The 25114-nt window shown below is 35.0% G+C and overlaps 1 protein-coding gene across 1 annotated transcript in view; it reads left to right on the top strand.

Annotated features, from left to right (window-relative positions):
• LOC150109014 (general transcription factor 3C polypeptide 3) overlaps nt 1–25114 on the top strand; it is a 306866-nt gene that overhangs the window by 207080 nt on the left and 74672 nt on the right. The window contains exon 19 of the mRNA XM_090411276.1: nt 15385–15450. Within this exon, the coding sequence (XP_090267402.1) occupies nt 15385–15450 (66 nt within the window). The remainder of the gene's footprint in view (nt 1–15384; nt 15451–25114) is intronic.

Genomic DNA, 25114 nt, shown 5'->3' with positions numbered 1-25114 from the left:
ACACATTGGTTAGTCAGGTTAGTCAGTTGGCACAGTAGTAGGTTAGTCAGTTGACACAGCTGGCAATAATAGTCAGCTGACACAAAAGAGAAGGGTGCAAGACAATATGCATGGTCCACCCTCACATGTTAGGCTAGGTTAGTTAGTTGATACATTGGTTAGTCAGTTGACATAGCTGGCAATAATAGTCAGTTGACACAAAAGAGAAGGGTGCAAGATAATATGCATGGTCCACCCTCACACGTTAGGTTAGTTGGCACAGGTGACAATGATAGTCAATTGACATCGATGGGACAAATTGAGATTGGACGAATTGGATGACACACCATCACAAATGGATCACCAAGTAATTCATAATTCAACCATTTCTTTGGCTTCTTTCACCTCCCTACTGTCAGCATTGATTATTTTTCCATAATCCTCCTAGTTGCTCCATTACAAAAGAACCTTTGGAATTTCCTTTGTCCTACTTGTCTAATTTCCATGAATAATTTGATTTTGCCTTCCTTACCACAGTGGCCACTCTATACCTGTGCTTTGTACTGCTCATGAACTTGTTTATCACATTTCTGTATATTTCTCCTATATCTTTTTTTTTTCCCCATCTTTTGCTTCTGCAATTATCCATTTCACTTCTACCAGATTTCTTCTGATTCTGGTATGCAGTCTGATATACTGTTTTCCTCAAACAACCAGTGGCATTTCTTATGGACTGGACATTCTTCCCTTGCAATTTCTGTGCAGTGGAGCTGCTCCAAAATCCATCTTAAGTTTGTCATAATCATTGGTCTGTATTCACAAATCTCTCTTTTTTTGGCTGAAAATTCCATATGTTTAGCAACCTCCAAAGTGAAAACTACGTGAACAATGTCATTTGTAGTCTCTCCATTCAGGAAGAGTGATCATGCATCTCCTACCCTATTACATGCAGTTTCAAGTAATTATTTTTAAGAGCCACATAAATTTTATTTCCTGCTTGCCATATACCCTTTCGTACTTCCAGTCTATATTACTATAGTTGAAAGTTGAATTTCTTCCATAATAACTATGCACCATACAATCATTGAGTTGATTTGTCAATGCATACTATTACATTCACTTTACATATTGTACCTTATTCCTCTTCTGACTTGCATGTTGACTTCTTTGCCACCATGGCAGTGGACTTAATCTCTATTCACTATCAAATCATCTTTATGCTCTCACTTATCTTATTTTGACTTCTTCCAGTAACACTCATATCTTTTCTTATTCCATACTTGTCACGTCTCAAATCATCCACACCTAGCAAAAAAAATTCCCATCCTATTTCACACTCAACTCTTTCAATTTACCTCCTTGCATTCTAAAAGTGTCACAAATGTTCTTAATCTCCACACCAGGAAACTACAGTTTAGTCATACTCCTTTCTTATCATGGAATCTCTATACACTATACTCTAGTTTTCTCCTGTGTCATTTTTTCCTTCTTTACCACATCACTTGCTTTTTTCATGATTTGCTCTGTGAACGACTTGCATAGCTAATGACACTTTTTTTTTCATTATGGCAAGTTCATCTTTCTGGCATATCTACACTTCTTTCAAGTTATTGTTCCTATTATGGTCTATTTTGTCCACTTTCAAACTGCATTCTCTTTCTCTCTCTCTCTCTCTCACTGACTGACCGCATCTCACAAAACATTCATATTAAATTCTCTAAACAACAACTTGGTTGCCATAAAACTGCACTATGAATGGTATACAATAATAAGTTATTCACTAAACAAGCACTTCCATTAAAATTAAATAAAAAGTACTGCTACAAACTGCACTATGAATGGTATACAATAATAAGTTATTCACTAAACAAGCACTTCCATTAAAATTAAATAAAAAATACTGCTACAAATGAGTGCAATATCATTAATTCTTTCAGAAAAATCATCTTTCTGTAGCATGCTAATTGCAGCCTCTTAAGTACTATTTTGTAGTTCATCTATTTCATGTGACTATCGTAGTCCATTCCCATTCCATTTCTCAGTGTAGATTAGACTCGACAACCTGTCACAGCCAGTTAACTTAGCATCGTTGAAACCTGATCACTGCTCTGATGGGACAGTTTAATCCTTAGTCTACACAGTTCATTATGGTTGTTAGTTACATGAGTTCTAGGTAGTTTACATGTTTTGCAGGATGAAAAACCAGATTCAGAGAGAAAAACCCTGCCACCTCCATGCGAGATGATTTAACTCGCCATCATTCGAAAAGTTCTGATGAAGGTTCTTCAAGTCCTAGACAGGATTTAAACCCAGGGTCTATCCATCTGAAAAGCATTGCTGAAATTGACTGAGCTATGGAAGCTCCTAGGATAGTCTAAACACAATATTTCACAATTCATTTCCAATCATTAATTTTCTTTCAAATTGGACTGTTATTTGGTGAAAACAAAACCGTATATATATATCATCATCATCGTCATCATCATCATCGGCTTGAGAGCCCTTCATGGGTCCTGACCTTCTTCAGAAACTTCTGCCAGCCTTCCTTATTCAGTGTCAAACTCCTCCAATTTTTGACTCCTAAAACCTTAATATCTTGCATCACTCCATCTTAATTTAGGTCTTCCAATTTTTCTTTTTCCTTCTAGCTTAGCATTAAACATCTTAACTATTCTATTACTGTCCATGCATATAGTGTATCCAGCCCAACTTAATCCATTTATTTTTATGTACTTAATAATGGCTAGCTCATTAAATAATCTGTATAGTTCATGGTTATATCTTTTCCTCCATACACCATTCTCTTGCACTGCTCCAAAAATATATATCTGAGAACTCTTCTTTCAAACAGACCTAGCAATCTTTCATCTGCCATTGATAATACCCAGTTTTCAGAGGAATAAGTTAACACTAGTCTTACAAGTGCTTTGATCACTATATCTTTGTTTTTCTTGAAATCAGATGTGACTTTAGGTGTTTCCTAAGTCCACAAGGGCATCTATTTGTGGAAAGAATGTCTCTGAATCTCAATAGTACTGATATCATTTTTCCAATTAACTTCTGATCCCAAGTATATAAAAATATGTACAATTTCAAATTTATAGGAACCAATTTCAATTTGAGAAGGATTATTATCACAAATAACCACCCTCCCCCCCCCACACACACACGCGGATCTCTTTTTATGCGGATTTAAAGTTATGCGGTGCACGCCCACAGATATGAGACCTTTCGACACTTCTGCGCATGTCAACAGAAGGAGAATTCATTCCGATAATAGGGTAATCCAGCGTTTCCCAAACTTTTCCTACGATGGAAACACTTCACAAATCCTGAAATTTTCATGGAACACCTTGGTTATTTTGTAATGTATTCATTAATAATTAATTGTTAATTTAGCTGATTTTTTATTATCAATTAATAATTGATTATTAATTAATAATTAATTAAATTTGGCCCAATGGACAAAAAAAAGCACCCAAGAAAAGCAATTTCTTTGGAAATGAAAATTGCAATTTTAGATTGCTTAGCAAAAGGAGAGGGATCTACGGTGATTGGTAAACATTTTAATTTAGGCAAATCTACTATAAGAGCAATTAAAAAGAATGAAGTCGCAATAAGAAAATCTGTCATTTCTGGCACTTAGTTTTGTAGATTGTACTAAAGAGATTCTTTATTAGAAAACACAGACCGAGTGCTCGTAATTTAGATTGAAGAATTAACTCAAAGAAGAATTCCTATAAGTGGTTATTTAATTAAACAAAAAGCTCTTCGGTTTTATGAGCAGATGAAGCAATTGGAGCCGTCTACCTCTGCTTCCCAGGCTGATAAAGAATTTTTGGCGAGCAAAGGATGGTATACTGGGTTTTTAAAAAGGAATGCACTTCATAGCATGAAGATTACATGCAAGGTTGCAGCAGCCAAAAATTTTCAAGAGAAGTTAGCCAAAATTATTGAAGATGGTGGATATTATCCCGATCAAGTGTTTAACACTGATGAAACAGGATCATTTTGGAAGAAAATGCCTAGTCGAACTTACATCGCAAAGTCTGAGAAAAAAGCAAATGGGTTTAAAGCAAGTAAAGATCAAATGACATTGTTACTTTTTAGCAATGCATCAGGAGATCGAATGTTGAAATCCCTCCTAGTAAATCTATTTCTAAGACCACTTTCTCTAAAAGGCAAAGATCTAAAACAGCTGCAGGTATATTGGATGACTAATACAAAGGCCTGGGTAACAACTGCTGTATTTACTGAATTGTTCAATAATTGTTTATATCAGAAGTAGAAACATACATGAAGCAAAATGCTCTCAATTTTAAAGTTTTATTAATTGTTGACAATGCACCAAGTCATCCACATTTAGAACATTAAAATGTGCAGGTAGTATTTTTTCCACCCAATACAACAAACATTATTCAGCCATTAGATTAAGGCATAATTGCTACTTTTAAAAAATATTACGTTAAGCACACTTTTCAATTTATATTGGATAAACTAGAAAATGAATCATTAACAGTAACTGACGTTTGGAAAAAATTTTCTATTTTGGACTGCTGAAATAAGGCTACAAACTTTAAATGCTTGCTGGAAAGCAGCTTGGCCTGGATGTATTGCAAACAGTGCAACCATGCAAACATCTACATTATGAGCTGAAATCATTACATTGGCACATGAAATTGGTGGAGAAGGTTTTGATACATTTAGCCAGAATGATGTAGATGAATTGCTTGTGGATAATGCCTTAAGTGACGATAATATTATTGGATATCGATTAACTTTAGATATCGTCGAAGATCCAGAAAACGATAGTGAAGCAGAAGAAAAACTTGTCCCCCTTACTGCAAATATAATTCGAGAAGGTCTTGAACTGTGCAATAAATTGGAAAATCATTTTCTTGTTAATGATACAAATTCTGAACAAGCATTTAAATTCTGACATGAGCTGAAGAACTGTATGTCTGGATATCGCGAGCTGTATAAAAAATTAGTGAAATCATCACTGCAAAGTTTAATCACTGATTACATTATCAGAAGAAAAAAATCAGCACAGAACGAGGGTGAACCTAATTCTGTTTGTGAAGAACCGTTGCCTTTACCATACAGATCTGATGCGCTGACTATCTCTTCTGGTGACGAAAGTGATTTCGCACCAGTTCGCAAATGTTGCCGATTATTGTCTAATAGTGATGATAATTCTGATGACAAAATGTTAAAAAAAAAGTTACTTTTCAATAAAATTAAATGAATAAAGCTTTTAAACAAACTTAGGCATTCTTATTTTCCTGAATTTTCATCATCATCATCATCAAATTCCTGCCATGTACCCTCAAGGGGTGTACAGGATATGACAGTACTACATGAAAAAATTACATCATTACTAACTTCCTATCTACAATTTTCCTCCAAATCAGTCTGTTACTTGTCAAGACTCCAACATTATCAGATCTTATATTTCTATCGTCTAAGGCACTTTGTACCGTATCAATCCACCTATATCTTGGTCTTCCTCTGGGTCGTTTTCCTGCCAACCTGGCAGAGAACACTTGTTTTGCTAATCTTTCCTCTCCCATTCTATTTAAGTGACCATACCATCTGAGATTAGCTCTGCTAACGCATTCCTGGATGCTGACAATGTCAAGTTCTTTCCTAATATCCTCATTTTTAATACGATATTGCCATTGATGCAATCTGTTCACGCCTCTAATCTTTCTCAGGACTCTCATATCTGCGGTCTCTAGTCTTTGGTCAAGTGTTTTACTTCTGACCCAGCTCTCAGATCCATAAGTTAAAATTGGTTTGAACACAGTCTTGTATACAGCTAATTTAGTGTTCCGACTAATTTCTTTCTTATTCCATATGAATTTATTCAATTGACTTCCCACGATACTAGCTTTGCTGATTCTGTTGTCTATTTCTATATTTAGTTTACCATCTTCAGTAAAAATTGTGCCTAAGTAGCTGAAATGTTTTACTTGTTCCACAGGTTCTCCATTCACAACACAGTTGACATTTTCAATTATTCTGCCTATTTTCATTGTTTTTGTCTTTTTATTGCTGACCTTCATACCATATCTATTACAACAGCTATTCAATTTAGTCAGAGAATCTTGCAGACTTGTAGCGGATTTATTTAGAAGTATAACATCATCCGCATAAAGCAAAGAGCTGACATTAACATCTCCAATTTTGATATCAGGTTTAATATCACTTTCCTTCATAATGTGATCCATATAGATAATGAATAACAGAGGGGATAATGTACATCCTTGTCTCACACCAGATTTAACATTAAACCATCTTCCTGTACTTCCTTCAATTCTAACTGCTGACTCACAACTCAAATAAAGACTAAGTATTGCTTGATATAATGCCCCATTGACACCATATAACTGCAGCGTATTGAATAGCTTCTCTCGTGGCACCTTGTCATATGCCTTTTCCAAATCGACAAAACTTAAATACAGATCTTTGTTATATTCCCATGCTTTCTCGACTATTTGTCGTAAAGTGAAGATCTGATCCTGACAGCAGCCTCTATTTGACCTGAATCCAGCTCAGAAAGATCTCACCAGTTTTGGTCTTTTTTGTTTCAGTCACCCCTATTATGTCGATCTGGTACTTATCTAATTCCTCAGCTAGCTCCATTTCTTTGCCATTCAGGCTTCTTACGTTGATAGTACCGATCTTTAACTCTGGTGATGTTGAGTTGGGGTTTGTTTTCAGATTTGTTCCAGTAGCTGACTTTTCGCTGTTCGCCCTGGTTCCCTGGCGAAAACAACGGGGGCCTTGTTTAACCGGGCGACGCCCCAGCCGGCATGAAATTTTGTCATGTTGTACCATCATTTTTTATTTTGGTTTAACCAATAAGAATACAATTTGATCGGCTAAATCCCAAATTGACAGCCCATCCTCGTTCGTTTAGTATCAAAGTAGATACCCAACAGGGTGCACCACGAGAAGGTGAGAATTGGACATTAGGTCAGAAGCCCTGGTCGGTTCTCCGCATTCCTTTAAAGGCTATGTGGAGGTCTCCTCTCAGTTATACAGCTTTGACTCTTAAGCACCCTCCTGAATTTTCATAAACTTTTTAATGCGATTTTAGGTTTATTTTAATTAATTGCTTCAGTTTTATGCAGTTTTAGAAAATTATGGAATGTATCCCTGATTTTTCAACGTAAGTTAGGCCTTTTTTGTGCAATTTTTTATATGCAGTTTTCTGTGGAACATATCTACCGCATAAAAAGAAACCCGACTGTGTGTGTGTGTATATATATATATATATATATATATATGATATAACTGAGTGACTTGGTTGACAGACATATTTTTGAAGTAGATTAAATGACTAGAAACTGAGAGAAAAATAGAAACATTATATTTTATTTAAAATACCCCACACAACTATCTCTCTCTCTCTCATCTTCTTAGGAGACTTCATCAAGTGCATTGCTTGAGAGAAATACAAACAAACATTGCGAGAGAATATCTAAACATTAAAATTCCAATGTATTGATTTGAAGGTATTCTATATGTCACTTCATTGTTGGGCGCATGCATACATTTATAATCTTGTAAACGGCAAAGTTGGATACCAGCACAGTGGTAGTCTGAAAGATTATAACTGATGTTAGTGTTGAGATTACTGGATTGAGGACAATTTCTTTAGATTCCACAATTTTTCTTTCCAGTTCGTCATAGCATCGAAAGATGTTTTCCAATTTGTTCCATATGACTGGGTGAGAGATAGAGTTTTTGTCATTAGAGTTAGTGTCAACAGAATTGAGGATGTAATTAGATAGACCACTAGTTCTAGTTCTACTATATGTGATGTCTCTCTAGTTACAATCAAGTTACATCTAGAAGAACATGATGGATTTTTCAATCTGGCCAAAATAAGGCATGTTGCAGTTGCACCAAACACAGTAAACACCAGGATATTTAGAGTTTTGTTTAGGCATAATGAATAAGAAATGGAGTAGAGGAGTGAAAGAAGTCCAGATGTTAAATTTTTTTGGGAAGTTTAGTTAACTTAGGCGAAACAGAACTGATACATGGTAGAGATATGTAGCCTTTTTCATTATTTTCTATCTTCAGTATGGTGAGGAGGGGGATTAAAATGTAGTTTTCTGTTTGTTTTGAATAACCATTTTGCTGAAAAGTTGTAAGAAGAAACTGAAGTCCTTTGTTGTTATCCTCTTCTTCACATTTGCCTAGGGTAGACATAATGCCTAGTTTTTGAGGTGGATAGTGATGGGTCTGTGATGCAGATATCTATTGGTATGAGTGAGTTTTCTATAAATGGAGAATTTCAGTTTTCCAGATACATAAGTGAATTTGACATCTATGAATAGGAGAGAGCCATCAATTTTTCGGGTGTTGACTGTTGAGATGGTCTAGGAAATTCTGTAAGAAATCAGGTCCATGACTCCAGATTAAGAAAATGCCATGTATATATATTTCCACAACTTAGGTTTCAATGGAAATGAAGATATCTTTTTCCTCAAAAGATTCTAAATATAAATTTGCCAGTATGTGAGATAAAGGATTGTCCATGGCTAATCCAAAGTTCAGTTTGTAAATAGTGTCTTTAAACTGGAAATGACTGGAATCAATGCAATGAGTTAATAAAGACATCACTTTTTTCAATAATTTATCATTTAAAAGAGTTAGAACTTCTTCTGTAGTCACATTTGGGTAAACAAACTAGCCATAATTTTCTCTTTTTGAATACGTAAGTCTTTGACACTCGTCTTCTCTTTCCTCAAGAATTCTTGAGGAAAGAGGAGGTCAAGCCGAATAAATATTTTAGTTTTTGCCAAATACTTTGAGAGCTTATATGTAGGAGAATGAATGCCTTCTACAATGGGTCTTAGTGGAGTATTTTCTTTATGAATTTTTTGGTTGTGCAGTTTATTTAAAATAAAATACAGTGTTTCTATTTGCCAAATACTTTGAGAGCTTATATGTAGGAGAATGAATGCCTTCTACAATGGGTCTTAGTGGAGTATTTTCTTTATGAATTTTTTGGTTGTGCAGTTTATTTAAAATAAAATACAGTGTTTCTGTTTTTCTCTCGTCGGTTTCTAGTCATTTAATCTACTTCAACATAAAATAAAATAATAAAATAATAATATATATATATGTATATATGTAGGCAAAATATATATATATGTGTATATATATATATATATATATATATATAGGCAAGGCTTTTATCCTAGTTTTTTCATATGTTTCAGTGAAAAAAGTGAAACTATCTTCTGGAAAATTACAGAATAGTTAATAAGCAAAACAGATGAATAAAATACATGCTGCATAGATAATTAGATTTGAAAGACATGTAAAAAAAATTATAATGTTTTAGTGTTATATTATTGAATTTATTGTTGTCTGTTGCTTTTTGCTGTTAGCTTGAAGATTGACCTTGTTCATGTACTGTGATATGAACATGATACTGAAAACACAGTATGGAAACATAGTCAGGCCTCAAGCTAACAGCACTAATGCATGACATACAGTATGCCACAGACACATGAATTAGACATCCTAAAAATAAAAACACCAAACTTTTCTTATATGTTTGCAAAATCCAGTTTGGATAAAATATGTAATATATTTGGATAAAGTATCCAGTCTTCTATCTTAGATCTGAGGGTTTGTTTTCATATAGTAATATGAAAACAAACACTTTACTATCCCTCAGATCTAAGATAGAAGACTGGATACTGGAAAACCTAAAAGTGTGTATTCTGACTAAGTCCTACATTTTTTTTTAATAAAATATATTCTTCTTTAAAATAAAAATGTTCATATATTTTTCAAAGGAGGAAGGAAGTCTTGCCTTTTATGTGCAACTTGCCATATAAAAATTGAAAAAGTATGCTGCATCCCTGTAATTTATGAGAGGTAAAACAGTACTGTCCTTGCAGGTCACTATAAACTCACATGAAGTGAACTGGTGTTCAAAAATGTCCTACTGCTGCAAAATACAAGATAAACATCTTTTCAGGGAAGTTTAACTAAAAAAAAATTGTAGCAGCATAATTGAAGTGACGGTCTTACATGAAGTGATATTTGGTTTGTATCTTGGATTTCTGTGATATTAAAGAGCTTGTTTCACATTACATTACATGAAGAAGATCAACCTTCAGCTAACCAACAGAATAAATGCATGATGCATCTTATTTCACAGATAGCAGAGAATTAAATGTTAAAATTTTAAAATGGAACACATCCCAACTCAACATCAGCAGAGTTCAAGATTGGTACTATCAACCTAAGAGGCATCAGTGAAACTAGCAGAAGAATTGGGTACCAGATTGACATGATAGGTGTAACTGACACACCGAAAAGAAAGAAGACAAAAACAAGTGAGATCTTTCTACACTTTGTCCAGCTGTGCAAGCCCAACAATTCCGTTAAATTTATGCTTTTTATTTATTTGTTTATTTATTTATTTATTTATATCTACATATGGTTCAGAATTTATTACATACGTTACTTTAATTAGTTTACTACTATACGAAGGGAGGAGTTCTGGAAAGTTCTGATAAACTCCTAGACAAAAATGATATTAAAGCAACTGATATAACCACAAGAAAGAACACACTGGTAGCAGAGTTATGAAGGTAACTTATGTTGTTATATTATTGTATATTCGTATGTTCCTTCTTGTGGTTATATCAGTTGCTTTAATATTATTTTTGTTCTAGGTGTTCATCAAAACTTTCCAGGCCCAACTCGTATGTTACATTATGTCATGTTAAATAAATATATTTTTCATCCTAATTTTTTTTTGTTTTTTTCATTCTCAGAGAACATTGTTACACATAAGTAGTCAATAAAATTTTCATATTATTAGGCAGTGTTGCTTACAAAAATGTAGCTTGGAAATATTTTATAATAAAAATTCTGAACAATTTTTTGATTTCAGAGAATATAGGCTTAGTGGTTTGCCATAAAAATATTATGTTGAAGGGGATTTGAGAGTCACAAAAGGTTGGGAACCACTGCCTTTGGCTCTGAGACCAGTATATATGTTCATATTCTTGATTTAATTGCAATTTCAAATAGTGTATTGTTGCCTTGTCCAGATTCCAAATAACCTAATCCTTTTACCTAAAATATTGATATATTCCTGATACCATTCATCATGAATATTTTTATAACTTGGTTTGATCAGTTGTCACCTCATTTAATAATTTTTCAAAATAATACTCAAGACATTCTATACAACCTTATATTTAGTTTGTATATCATCTTTATCATTATTTAATTCCTTTTATAGTACATTTTCTTTCATTTTTAAACTTTCTTAATTCATCATCATCATCAAATTCCTGCCATGTACCCTCAAGGGGGTGTACAGGATATGATAGTACTACATGAAAAATTTACATCATTATTAACTTCCTATCTACAATTTTCCTCCAAATCAGTCTGTTACTTGTCAAGACTAAAACATTATCAGATCTTATATTTCTATCGTCTAAGGCACTTTGTACCATATCAATCCAATCCACCTATATCTTGGTCTTCCTTTGGGTCCTTTTTCCAGCCAACTTGGCAACACTTGTTTTGCTAATCTTTCCTCGCCCATTCTGTTTAAGTGATCATACCACCTGAGATTAGCTCTGCTAACGCATTCCTGGATGCCGACAATGTCGAGTTCTTTCCTAATATTCTTGTTTTTAATATGATATTGCCATTGATGCCATTTGTTCACACCTCTAATCTTTCTCAGGACTCTCATATCTGCAGTCTCTAGTCTTTGGTCAAGTGTTTTACTTCTGACCCAGCTCTCAGATCCATAACTTAAAACTGGTTTGAGCACTGTCTTGTATACAGCTAATTTAGTGTTCCGACTAATTTCTCTCTTATTCCATATGAATTTATTCAATTGACTTTCTACCATACCAGCTTTGTTGATTATGTTGTCTATTTCCATATTTAATTTACCATCTTCACTAAAAAAGCGTGCCTACTTGTTACACAGGTTCTCCATTCACAACACAGTTCACATTTTCAATGATTCTGCTTATTTTCATTGTCTTTGTCTTTTTATTGCTGACCTTCATACCATATCTATTACAACAGTTATTCAATTTAGTCAGAGAATCTTGCAGACTTGTAGTGGATTTATTTAGAAGTATAACATCGTCCACATAAAGCAAAGAGCTGACATTAACATCTCCAATTTTGATATCATGTTTAATACCACTTTCCTTTATAATGTGATCCATATAGATAATGAATAACAGAGGGGATAATGTACATTCTTGTCTCACACCAGATTTAACATTAAACCATCTTCCTGTACTTCCTTCAATTCTAACTGCTGACTTATAACTCAAATAAAGACTAAATATTACTTTATATAATGCCCAATTGACACCATATAACTGTAGCGTATTGAATAGCTTCTCTCGTGGCACCTCATCATATGTCTTTTCCAAATCGACAAAACTTAAATACAGATCTTTGTAATATTCCCATTATTTCTCCACTATTTGTCGTAAAGTGAAGATCTGATCCTGACAGCAGCCTCTATTTGACCTGAATCCAGCTTGTTCTTCACCAAGCTTTTCTTCCACAATTCTTCTCAACCGTTTCTCAAGTATACTTGCATATATCATACCAGGAACACTCAGTAGGGATATACCTCTATAATTCTCACATTCAGTTTTATTTCCCTTTTTCTATATGGGTACTATGAGAGCTCTACTCCAATCATCTGGAATTCATCCCTCTGTCCAGGCATTCTTAACTATGCAGTGCAGCCACTGTAAGACTTTTATACCACCATATTTCAGCATTTGTGGTCGAATATCATCTACTCTTGCTGCCTTTCCACATTTCAGGCCTTTGATGGCTTTTTCTACTTCAAGTATGGATATGTATTCCTGACTGCATGCCTGGTCAGTGTTTTTTATCACTGTGCTCTCATCACTGCTTGTTTCATTTAGCAAATTTTCAAAGTAATTACTCCATACTTCAAGGATATCTTTTCTCCCATTTTTATGTCACCTTTATCATCTCTAACTCCTTTTACAGCACTCTTTCCTCCATTCCTAAGCTTCTTCAACGACCTCCAGAATATTTTGCCACCTTCTTGATATTTATTTTCTATATTCTTGCCAAAGTCCTCCCATGACTTTTGTTTAGCTAGTTTAACACAGTGTTTAGCTTTCTTACATTTGTCTCTGTATTCTCTAAGAGCACAAGCTGACTTATTTGCCAGGAACTTTTGATATGCTTTCTTCTTTTCCTTCACTGCCTCTTTAACTTCCTGTGTCCACCAGGGAGTTCTAATTTTTCTATCCTTGCAGACAACTTCATCACATGCCTCTCTAGCTGAATCAATCAGGGTTTTCTTCAAGGCTTGCCACTGTATCTCCAAGGTTTGGTTCCTGTTCTCAAACTCTTTCATTTTTCCTTGAATAATCTTTGTGTATTTTAGTCTACAGTTCACATCTGAGAGCTGTTCAACTTTTATTTGCTTTAAAACTTTCTTACATGTCATTCTTTTCAATAATTAGACCTTAATAAAATTTTACATCTATATGATATTTTCTCTCATTTCTTTTCAAAATATTCCCATGTCTGTTGTTTAGCTACTTGTATACATAACTTAGTTGTATTTATTTGTTTTATATTTTTATAGTATGAACCACATCAAAAACAAAATAGATATTTTATTTAATTAACTAACTGACATTTTGCTGGATTTTAAACCAGCATCTTGGGAGTACAAACAACTTGTTACAAAAAAAAGCAGGCAATGACTGTTGGAAACAGTTCAGACTGTAATGGATAAAAGAATTAAATTCCTAACTTTTATGTAAATTACAACCATACTTGTTGAGGTTATTTAAGAGTTTCATAGCTGACACTTAATTTAAAACTAGTCTCTGATTTGTAGCAACTTCTGTATAGTACAGCAATCTTCTTTCATCTAATCTTGTGTAAAGGATTGTCCAGAGTGGTCTACCAGTCCTGACTTGCAATAATGATGATATCAGATGTATTTCTTTTGTTTCCAAGACTGATGTAAATAGATTTTCCTATCTTTGTCCATGGTAGGCCAAGGTAAGTCTCATGATGTTTGTCCTTGGTGGGTGTGAGACGGTTACTAGTGTGAAGTGTGGTTTTGAACGTGGTGTAGTGGTCATATTTATCATCATCATAAAATTTCTGTTATGTATTCTACCTATATTTTTAATAAATTTTTAGCCAATGGCTACATCACCTATCAAATAAATGTTAGCACATACTCCCTGAACACACAAGACCAAAGCACCACTATTCCAGTTCTCTATATCTGAGGCTTTTCCAAGAAGAAACTTTTCCTTTTTCCAAACAAGGCCTTTTTTTTTTTTTTTCTCATCAGTACATGATTGGAATGGATTGCTTGGGCAGTGGCTTCCCTTAGTAAGTCACTAGACTCCCTGGAGGTCCTCTTGTAGTAGTAGTAGTAGTAATAATAATCTTTTTTGTGGAATTTTAATATTATAAAAGCATCAAATGAATAACTGCTAACATCCATGACTGTCTGCATGATTAGCTCTGCTTAGTTTTTTGTGTACTATAAGAACTCAGTAATTTTCTAGCTGGTGACTTTATATGATTTTTTTCTTTTTTCTTTTTCATGGACTTCAATGCTTGTTTAACTTTGTGTCCACAGTCAGGTCCTCATTTTTCTATTTGTGTGGACAACTTCATTTCATGCTTCTCTACCTGAGGCAGTATTTTTTTCACTTTGTTACTCATTCTATAAGAAGTGATTTTTCAAACTCACTTGTTCCCCAATTTACATTTGTCTACAGTTCACATGTGAAAGTTGTTAAACTTGGATTCTTTTCAAAATTTTAGTACATATTTTCCTTTTCATCATTCTTCCCTTTTCTCCAAATTTTTCAAAACATTTATGTCTGGGATTGATTTTGTATTCTCTTTTTTACTTCTTCATTCTGAGCATTTTAATTTTTCTTTATATCAGATACCTCTGAAATGACTAAAAATACCTCTGTTTCTTCTCTGGCGAGAGCTTTCCACTGCACAACAGGCTGCTGATGGAAAAATGCTATTGAATATTTATGAATTCATTACATTATTTAAAACAGAATGTTATTTAATCAAATGTGAATTATTTCATAATTGTTATAATGAACTTAATGAGTCGAAACCTCTTACTGATATTTGAATGATTTTACTTTGAAAACAAATTAGTTATGGTACAGCTGTCATGTGTGTTAATACCCAGTACTGTAGTATTAAGTAAATTATATTGCTGTAGTAAACTATATAACTCTATAATGAAATATTCTGCCAAAAAGAATAGAAGGAAAGTAATATTTTTTGGGGGTATTCTTAACATCTTTTCTAATTTTTTTTATACTTCAGTTGCAGCATACAACCAGACCTACCGCAAACGAATAGAGTTATTGAAAGAAATGGAAATACAACCAGGTAATAAAGCAGATAACAACTTAATTTATAGACATTTGAACAAGATACATTTTTAAGTATAATTTTATTACGTTGGTAATTCTCCAAATTTTCTTGTTTTTCAAAGTAAAAGGTAAATTCTTTCTTTAGCCAGGCTTTATTTACACCAATAAAAATATGCATGTAATAAAATCAGCTGTATGAGTTATTAATCTGAATCTACTCTCATATTATTTATAAATGCCTTCCTTTACTATTTTTGATCATTCTCATTTCATTTCTTTTCCTTATATGATCACCTTAATTCGAAAAATTAGAGTTTGATTCTCATCAAGAAAGTGAAGAACTTTTTTTGTAAGTGTTTTCTGCTGATGCAAGGTGGTCTCAGTTGGCAGAGTAGTTTTTTTTTTTTTTTACATTTTTTTAAGTTTACACAGTTATGTGCTGGAGCTCTGTATATGAGCTAGCTCATAACTGTGTATGAGCTAGCTCATATACAGTTATGAGCTAAAAATTAAAAATTAAAATGGAAGGGAAACTGCAAGGGATAATAAACTACAGAGTGGGATAAACTCCGGTCCACAATGGTTAGCAACATTTGATCTATAAGCTTGTGTATGGTGAGATGGAAAATCCTATTGTAGTGTGCTTATTTTGCAACCCTTTGTGCTTCCTTTCCCTCCCACCTCTTTTTTTTACATAGTAGCCATTTTCAACAAACTGCGTATTTTTTCATGAGCACTTCTTCATAAGTCATTATCCTATGAAGAAGCAGCAACCTAGGCAAAAATAGCTGATATTTGTTGATAATGGAATTTGTTTGTACTTTTGGTGGGTTGTAATTGTCCCAAAACTATAAATTTATTTCATAGTTTTTTACTTAAGATCAAATCTTTCTTATGTTACATTTCAGCATGGATTTTAGCAGCTCATATGATATACTCATGATTCCTGAAGTTTTATTTTTGAAAATAATACAAAGTTGAATTCATTGTAAATGTTGTATGTTTGTGAATTTAAATGTAGATGTCTGCAACTTCACATTTTCTGATTTAAGATTGGTAAGACTTAAATGTTTATATTGAAAAACTGAATCTGTTTTTAGCAGGCATAGCTCTTCATGTGATAATATGAGAGAATGAAAGAAAAAAAGAGAATGAATGGGAAAAATATAAAAGTGTGAGAAACTTGGAGTGAAGAAAATTGTATGGTAATTTGATGACAGCAGGTGTACTTAATGAGAAAGTGACAAAAAACATGTTTCCCATGTGCACAAATTAAGGGTGTTAGTGAAGCTGTTAATTTGCAGAAGGAAGAAGTGAAATAGTTGGGTGCTTTGACAGTCACAAAGATTATTATTATTATTGTAAAGGAACTCCCATGGAGTCTGATGACTCCATGGAAGTTCCTTTACAATAATAATAATAATCTTATGGTCACCCACTTATTCTTTGTGAATGGATTGCCAGCTTCCTCTAATCAGTCATTGCAGGCTATGGTGATTGTTGTCTCCTGATTTTTTCATCAGTTTTGGAGTAATCTAAGGCTCTGTGCTTTTCATCTGTGCTCTAATACATTAATGATCTTCTCTCACTAACATGCAATCCTCTTCATAGTTTACTGATAACAAAACACTGCTCTCTTCTTCATTTGCAAAATCTTGTAGTGCTTAAATAACAAGTTTCAAGATCTTCTGTAATCATTTTAAAATGCCTTAAACACCAATCTCCTTGCAATGCTCAAGTGTGATTGCAATAATGTAGAAAATTTAATGATAAAAAAACACAATCCTGGCTTATTTCCTGGATGAAAGACAATGTTTTGCTCTCCTGGATTTTTGGTAATGTTCCATTCAAATAGAACATTACCAGAATTCCATTCAAATAGAATATTATCTATCCTATCCCGTCAATAGCTTCTTTGGCCTCCAAAAGCCTTGGTATTCGTTTCATTCTTGCTAGTTTGTTGGGCTAATTGGCTAATGTATCCCCTCTCTAACCAACAGACTGTAGGGTTGAATCCCACCATGGAGTTGCACTATTTGAAGCATGTGTTAGGTGGGAGATGAATTTCACATTTGTGCAACAATAAATAAAATATGAAAAATCTCTCTAGCCTGCCCACATTACTAAGGTACTATACATTTTCAATCATTCATACTGAAAGAAGCTGAATAGGAAAAAGTGTGATTTTGGAGATTAAAATGAATATCATTGAAGTTGAAACTAAGATCACACATATTTATTATGAAGTGAATATAGAAGTTTGTCCCCCCTCCATTCTTTTCTCCTGTGATCTAATTTCTGTGTGTATTGCTTAAAGTGATTTGAAATTGAGAGGGACATGGCAAATACACTAATATATATATGTGTGTGTATGTATGTATGTTCATATTTTTTACTGACTGAATTCTGAGAATTAGACAAACACTCACTGATGAGACCTCAATAAAGGTGGAAACCGGTCTGGGTAGTGACCTTCTCTCATAATGTAGAACAATAATACAGCTCCTAGGAGCTAAGTTCACATTATGGGTAAATATCAAGAATAGTGATTGGAGCTTGCTCTACCTTAGACATGAGTTGCCTCAGCTTGCACTACCTTAAGGGTCAGTTGCTGCAGTATCCAGGTCTTTGCTTACGCTTGGAATCGCCGAACTTTATATAGTTTCTACTATATTCAGCATGAAACTCTTTGAGTTTCTTATTCGGCTAAGAAACGATATGGGATGTGATATCCCTTAACTTAAACAAGTCATATGTCGCCGAATTGAAGCCTTTGGCTCTTCATATATCTAACAATTAATTTTATTTAACACACAACATGTTTTGTCAGAAAGCCGACTTCTTCAGGCTTGAGAACATTGAAAGCAAACATAAAAACACCACAAAGAAACATTGTACCACTACAAAATCGACTATAAACTACAGGCTAAGTTTGAACTGAAGCTGCAGTCCGGGCTAAAGTTCTGTTGTTAGGCATCTGCGAGTGTGTGACTTCACGAGTGCCCCAGTATCTGATTGCAGAGCTAAATGAGTCCGATAAATTATAACTAAGGTTACTGTTTATGTGATGAGAGTTCAGGACAATTTCTTTAGACTCAACTATGCGACGTTCTACTTCTTCATGGCATATATGAAGGTTTGATGTTGTGGTCCAGTTTATCTCGTGTTTACTGAGAACAGGACATGGCTTGAGAGGGCGCTTGCTCTGGTTCTGTTCTAAGCAATGTCCCCCTTTGATGTTCCTCGAGACGTAGGAGATGGACTTCTCAGTTTGGCCATAATTTGGTTTCCCGCAGTCACGTGATTTTATACAAACCTGGAAACTGAGGATGGTTGTGATCCTGTTTGGGTTTGCTTAGAATTGATCTGAGTTTAGGAAGAGTAGAAAAGCATGTTTTTATGTTAAATTTTTTCAAAATTCTTCTTAGTTTCTGGGAGAGCAAACTGATGTATAGTAAAGAGATATAACCTTTGGGGTTGTCCTGTGTTTCTACATTGTTTTGATAACTGCAGTATAGTTGTTTATTAATCATTTTTGAAGAGTAGCCATTATTTGCAAAGATTCTTTTTAGATGTTGTAGTTCATTTTTTAGCTCTTCCTCATCTGGTCTGGCACGATGCGCTAGAGTGGAGATGATACCCAACTTCTGTGCTGGATAGTGGTGTGAGAACGCATGCAGGTATCTATCCGTGTGCATTGATTTTCTGAAGATCGAGATTTTTATGGAGTCAGACATCTTAGTAAGTTTGACGTCTAGAAAAGGCAGAGATCCATTTTCTTCAATTTCGATTGTCAATTTGATGTCTGGGTGGAAGTTGTTTAAGTGATTTAAAAAAATGTGAAGATTATCTACACTGTATTCCTAAATAAGGAATACATCGTCAACGTATCGGAGCAATATTTTAGGCTTAAGTGTAGCAGAGGAGATTGCCTTTTCTTCGAAATCCTCGAAAAAAATGTTGGCTAGTATTGGAGACAGGGGACTGCCCATTGCCAATCCCTTATTTTGTTTATAAATTTTTCCTGCAAACTCAAAGTAGCCTGAGTTAACACAATGTGATATCAGAGCAAACATCTTTTTTGAGATATCGTTACTTAAAATATTAAGAACCTCTTGAGTTGGAATATTTGTGAAGAGTGCTACCACATCAAAGCTCACCATAATATCTGAATTCTTGAGCTTTATATTTTTCATTTTAGAGACGAAGTCTTTTGAATTTTTGATGTAAGAAGGAGATTTTCCTGCAAAACCTTTTAAGGATGATGCTAGATATTTTGATAACCAATATGTAGGTGAGTCAATACTATCAATGATAGGCCGTAGTGGACAATTTTCCTTGTGTACTTTCGGGAGACCGTTTAATCTGGGGATGAGCAAATGTAAAGAACGAAGAGAAAGGCGTATGTTTCATGAAAGTTCCATGGTCTTTTTAGAAGGTTGTTGGTTTTGTTATGTATCTCCCTTGTTGTAATAGATTTCACGGTACGATATGAACACAGATGGATAAGAAAATAACTATTTATTAACTTAGAAGCTAATATTTCACTGGTATTATATCCAGCATCTTCAGAGCACACAACACAAAGTTTGTTACAAAAGCAAGACAACAAATATCTGGTGTAACAGTGGGGCTAGTATAAGTAATTGAAGCGTGCAACACAAGACTAAAGTCCTAATATGGTGCCATCTAGGATTTAAAAAAAAAAAAAAAAAAATCAAAGTTTTGAAATAGTAGTCCAAATGATAGTCTTAGAAAGTTTTAAAAAATGAAATAAAATAAAAGTAATAAATATTAATTTGGTCTTAGGATGACTGTCTCCCAAATCTTTGGTAGATTTATACAGCCATACTTGTTAAGGTTTGGAGTATGTTTTAAGTCTTCTGTTGATTCCAGGAACAAACTCTCTGACTTGTAGAAGCTTCTGTGCATTACTTTTGTTTCTTTCCAATTGATCCTGAGTGCAGGGGTATCCAAAGCATGGTCTGCCAGACCCAACTTGCCATAGTGAAAGTGTCGGATATATTTTTTGTGTTCACTGAGGCGGATGTCCACAGTTCTTCCTGTCTGTCCGTAGTAGGCTTGATGGCAAGAAAAGGGCACTTCATAGACTCCTGGATGTGATAAAGGAGTGCATTTGTCCTTAGGTGAATGGATGAGAGTTGCTAATTTTACATAAGGTTTGAATACTGTGCGTAGTTGGTGTTTGTTAAGCACCGTAGATATCTTTTCGGATGTGCCTTTAATGCATGGAATGGTGATAGTTTTGTTGTAGTCTTTTGTGGTAGATAGAGGCGAGGGGGGGATTTCTGGGTAGCATTTAGTATGTTATCTATCTTATGGAGATTATAACCATTGGTTAAGAAGGTGTGACGTAGGTGAGAAAGTTCAGCAGTGAGAGCAATGTCATTGGAACAGATTGCTCTAGCTCTAGGGGTTAGTGTTTTTAAGATACCATATTGTTGAGAAGGGTGATGGTATGATTGTTTGTGTAAGTATCTCCCTGTATGTGTGGGTTTTCTATAAACAGAAAATGATAAGGAAACTTCTGGAAGATGTGTGATCAGTGTGTCCAGGAAGGGCAGGCAGTCATTGGCTTCTAGTTCCATTGTAAAGTGAATTTTAGGGTGCTGGCTATTTATGTGTGCTAAAAATGTATTCAATGTGTCTGGGCCGTGTGGCCAAATAGCAAACACATCATCAACATTGCGTATCCAGAGAATAGGTTTGAGAGTGGCTGTGTTGATAGCTAATTTTTCCAGATGTTCTATGTAGAAGTTGGTTAAGGGGGGGGAACCCATAGCTGTCCCATCTAATTGTTTGTATATTTTCCCTTTCCATGTAAAATAACCTGCCTGTACTGTGAATTTAAATAGCTGAAATATATCTGGGGGAAATTGTGAATTTAGTAAGTTAAGTGTTTCAATCAGTGGTACATTAGTGAATAATGAGGTGATATCAAAACTCACCATTAGGTCTGAACTATTTAAGGTGTGGTTTTCTAAAATACTTTTTTAGATGTGTAGGATTTTTAACAAAAGAGGGAAAATTGTTTGTGTAAGTGGTTAGTAATTTGGCTAAATGTTTAGCTAGTTTATATGTAGGACTGTTTATGCTATCTGTCAGATAAAATGTCAGATAATATATCACGTAGTACACTGATGGAGGAATTTATTTTTGAAAGTTCTCGCCAATTTTTGAAAATTGGCGCAGCAACTGAACAGGTTAACCTTCTTAAAAAGGTGCCGTGATACCAATTTGATACAAAACTGTATAAAAATTAGGAACAAGTTTCACTCAGCCAAAGCCCAACGTATTTATAAAAGAGCTAGTTTAGCACTATTACGAGAACAGGTATAAACTACCCGCCGAGAACTTTCAAAAATAAATTCCTCCATCAGTGTACTACGTGATATATTATCTGACATTTTGAACCTGGAGCTATGGGATATCTTGGATAAATTCTCCGACTCGACAGCCAATAAAGAAAATGCTAAAGTTAAAAACCGCACCGGAAAAAATTTGAAATTCTCCAGCAGCTCAATGTTACGCAGTGGCCACAATTTCATCAAGATGGCGTCGTTGTGAACCTATCATTGACATTCTTATTCAAATTGGCCATGAGTGCATTAAGTCTTGGATACAATTTTACCATTACTCCTAAAGATGGTGTTGGAACGTCTTTCTTGGCTCTACGGTTTGCCCCAACTTGTTGTAATGTTGTTCTTAATAAAATCAATTAATTGCTGGTTGATTACTAATCAAAATGTAGGGAAATTTATATTTATACTGCGCCACCCTATATTTAGATTAGTCTATGTAAAGTAGTAGAATCAGTCTTCAATTAACTTAGCAGTCTCCTTATTCATACAGACTGAATTTAATATTTTTCACTTAGGCCTCCTGCAAGATTCGAATTATTTATGAACGGTGCAATGAAAAAGAATCAGGCACACACAATGTGAAATCAATAAAACAAAACATTTAATATAAGGTTATATGACAAATACATAAATTTAACTCCGAAAATAAGACAATACAATTAACTTAGTTCATCAGGTCAAAACATTCATATTAAATCAGATTTCAAATCTTCAGATACAAAATTCACAGTTCTCTCAATAACAAAGATTGTTCATGCTGATCAATACTACAGAATTTCTTGCTAAATAAATTTGCTGGTATCATTCAGTTACACTCTATATTTAACACTTAGCAAGCACTTATAACATTATTAATCGCGGCAGTTATTGCTTCAAGGGGAATTACTTTCAACTTCTAACCTCAGTAAATTCAATGAAACGCCACAGTAAATGTTAGGATATTCGAGACGGAACTATCACTTAAACCTTCACTCTGATAATAATGATAATATGATAACTAATAATTAAGGAATTGACAGCGTACACTAGAAATATAAATTAAATAAACTTTAATATATACTTTCCGATATTTCGGCAAACATCACGTTGCCATCTTCTTGGGAACTTAATACAAAGACACATGCACACAAGTACCACATAACAGCAAATGAGAACCGAAGCTAGGAAGCTAACATTTTCCTAAAGTCCTGATGGTGCCCCTTGGCGGGCTATATTGGTAGTTCTTGGCCTTTTGGGCTGAAGTTCTTTTGATAAATGTTTCCCAAATTTTGGGCAGTCTCACACATCCAAATTTGTCGAGGTTTGGCATGTTCCTAAGTGCTGAGGTTAATTCCATGAATAGTCTTTCATATTTGCACTTCCTGCGGTGTATTACTGTGACTTTCTTCCATCTTATTCTGTGGCAAGTATCCAGAGCGTGGTCTGCAAGCCCAGAGTGGCTGTACTGGTGAAATCGGATGTAATCCTTGTGTTCTGATATTCTGATATTTGCTGTCCTGCCTGTTTGGCCAAAGTAGGACAATTTACAGCTGCAAGGGACCTGGTATACACCAGGTAGGTCTAGGGGAAGTGGTTGGTCTTTAGTGGAGCGGATAAGGTTGATTGAATACAATCCCACCAACTCTCAAATTGGAAAACTCCATAGGCTCCTTAAGAAGGTCACTTCTTGGCCTGTGGAGATTACCAACAGACTGAAACCATATTTCTCTAGACCCCCCCCTCCCCGCATATATGGACTCCCAAAAATACATAAAGAAAATGTGCCATTACATTCCATAGTGGATGGCATTGATTCCCCCACTTAAAAACTAGCCAAGAATTTAGCCAAAGCACTCTCACACTATACTGGCAACACACCATCACACACACAAAAAACACAGCCCACTTCAAAGCCAGTATAGAAAACCTTACACTCCAACATAATGACATAATGGTCAGTTTTGACGTCTCCTATCTATTCACGAATGTCCCCCTCAAAGAAACCTTAGAGCTAATCCAAGCTAAATTTCCTACCGATATCTCAGCCCTATTTCAGTTTACAATGAACTCAGGCTATTTTGTTTGGCAGGAAAAATTCTATAAACAGATAGAGAGGACAGCCATGGGTTCACCACTTTCCCCACCCTTGGCCAACTTCTTTATGGAAACTTTTGAAGAGAAAGCCTTAAACTCAGCCCCACAAAAACCTACCATATGGCTTCGCTACGTTGATGATGTGTTCGCTATTTGGCCACATAGCCCGGATTCACTCCTCTCCTTCCTAACACATTTAAACAGCCAACACCTTGGAATCAAGTTCACCCCGGAAAAAGAGGAAAACAATAACCTCCCTTTCTTAGACACACTAGTCACGCGCCAGCCTGATGGAACCTTGGTTTTCTCAGTTTATAGAAAATCCACCCATACAGGCAGATACATTCACCAACAATCCCATCACCCCCCCCCCCCCCTCACAACAATATGGAGTTATTAAGACACTATTCAACAGGGCAAAAATAATCTGTTCAAATGATCAAGTCCTAACCACTGAACTAAATCACATCCGTGACACTTTCTCAGCCAATGGCTACTCCCCCCCCCCCAAAAAAAAAGAATCTGAAAATTACTTAAACCAGTTATCCACAACCCACCTTCACCCCCCCCTTCACAAAAAAAGATTACTCTAAATCCATCACCATTCCCTATGTCCGAGGCACCTTGGAAAAAATCAACAAAATCTTAAAAAAACATGACTTGACCACCTTGTTACAGACCACGCAGAAAATTGGCATCCCTTATCCGCTCCACTGAAGACCAACCACTTCCCGTAGACCTACCTGGTATATACCAGGTCCCTTGCAGCTGTAAATTGTCCTACTTTGTTGCCAAACAGGCAGGACAGCAAATATCAGAATCTCAGAAGACAAGGATTACATCCGATTTCACCAGTACAGCCACTCTGGGCTTGCAGACCACACTCTGGATAATCGCCACAGAATAAGATGGAAGAAAGTAATACACCACAGCAAGTGTATTAATATGAAAGACTATTCATGGAATTAACCTCAGCACTTAGGAACATGCCAAACCTCAACAAATTTGGATGCATGAGACTGCCCAAAATTTGGGAAACATTTATCAAAAGAACTTCAGCCCAAAGGCCAAGAACTACCAATATAGCCCGCCAGGGGGCACCATCAGGACTTTAGGAAAACGTTAGCTTCCTAGCTTCGGTTCTCATTTGCTGTTATGTGGTACTTGTGTGCACGTGTCTTTGTATTAAGTTCCCAAGAAGATGGCAACGTGATGTTTGCCGAA

Source organism: Typopeltis vanoorti, chromosome 2, assembly GCF_054136105.1.
Source record: "Typopeltis vanoorti isolate ZY-2024b chromosome 2, IOZ_Tvanoo_1.0, whole genome shotgun sequence".
Classification (NCBI taxonomy): Eukaryota; Metazoa; Arthropoda; class Arachnida; order Uropygi; family Thelyphonidae; genus Typopeltis; species Typopeltis vanoorti.
This window is presented reverse-complemented; position numbering and strand designations above follow the sequence as displayed.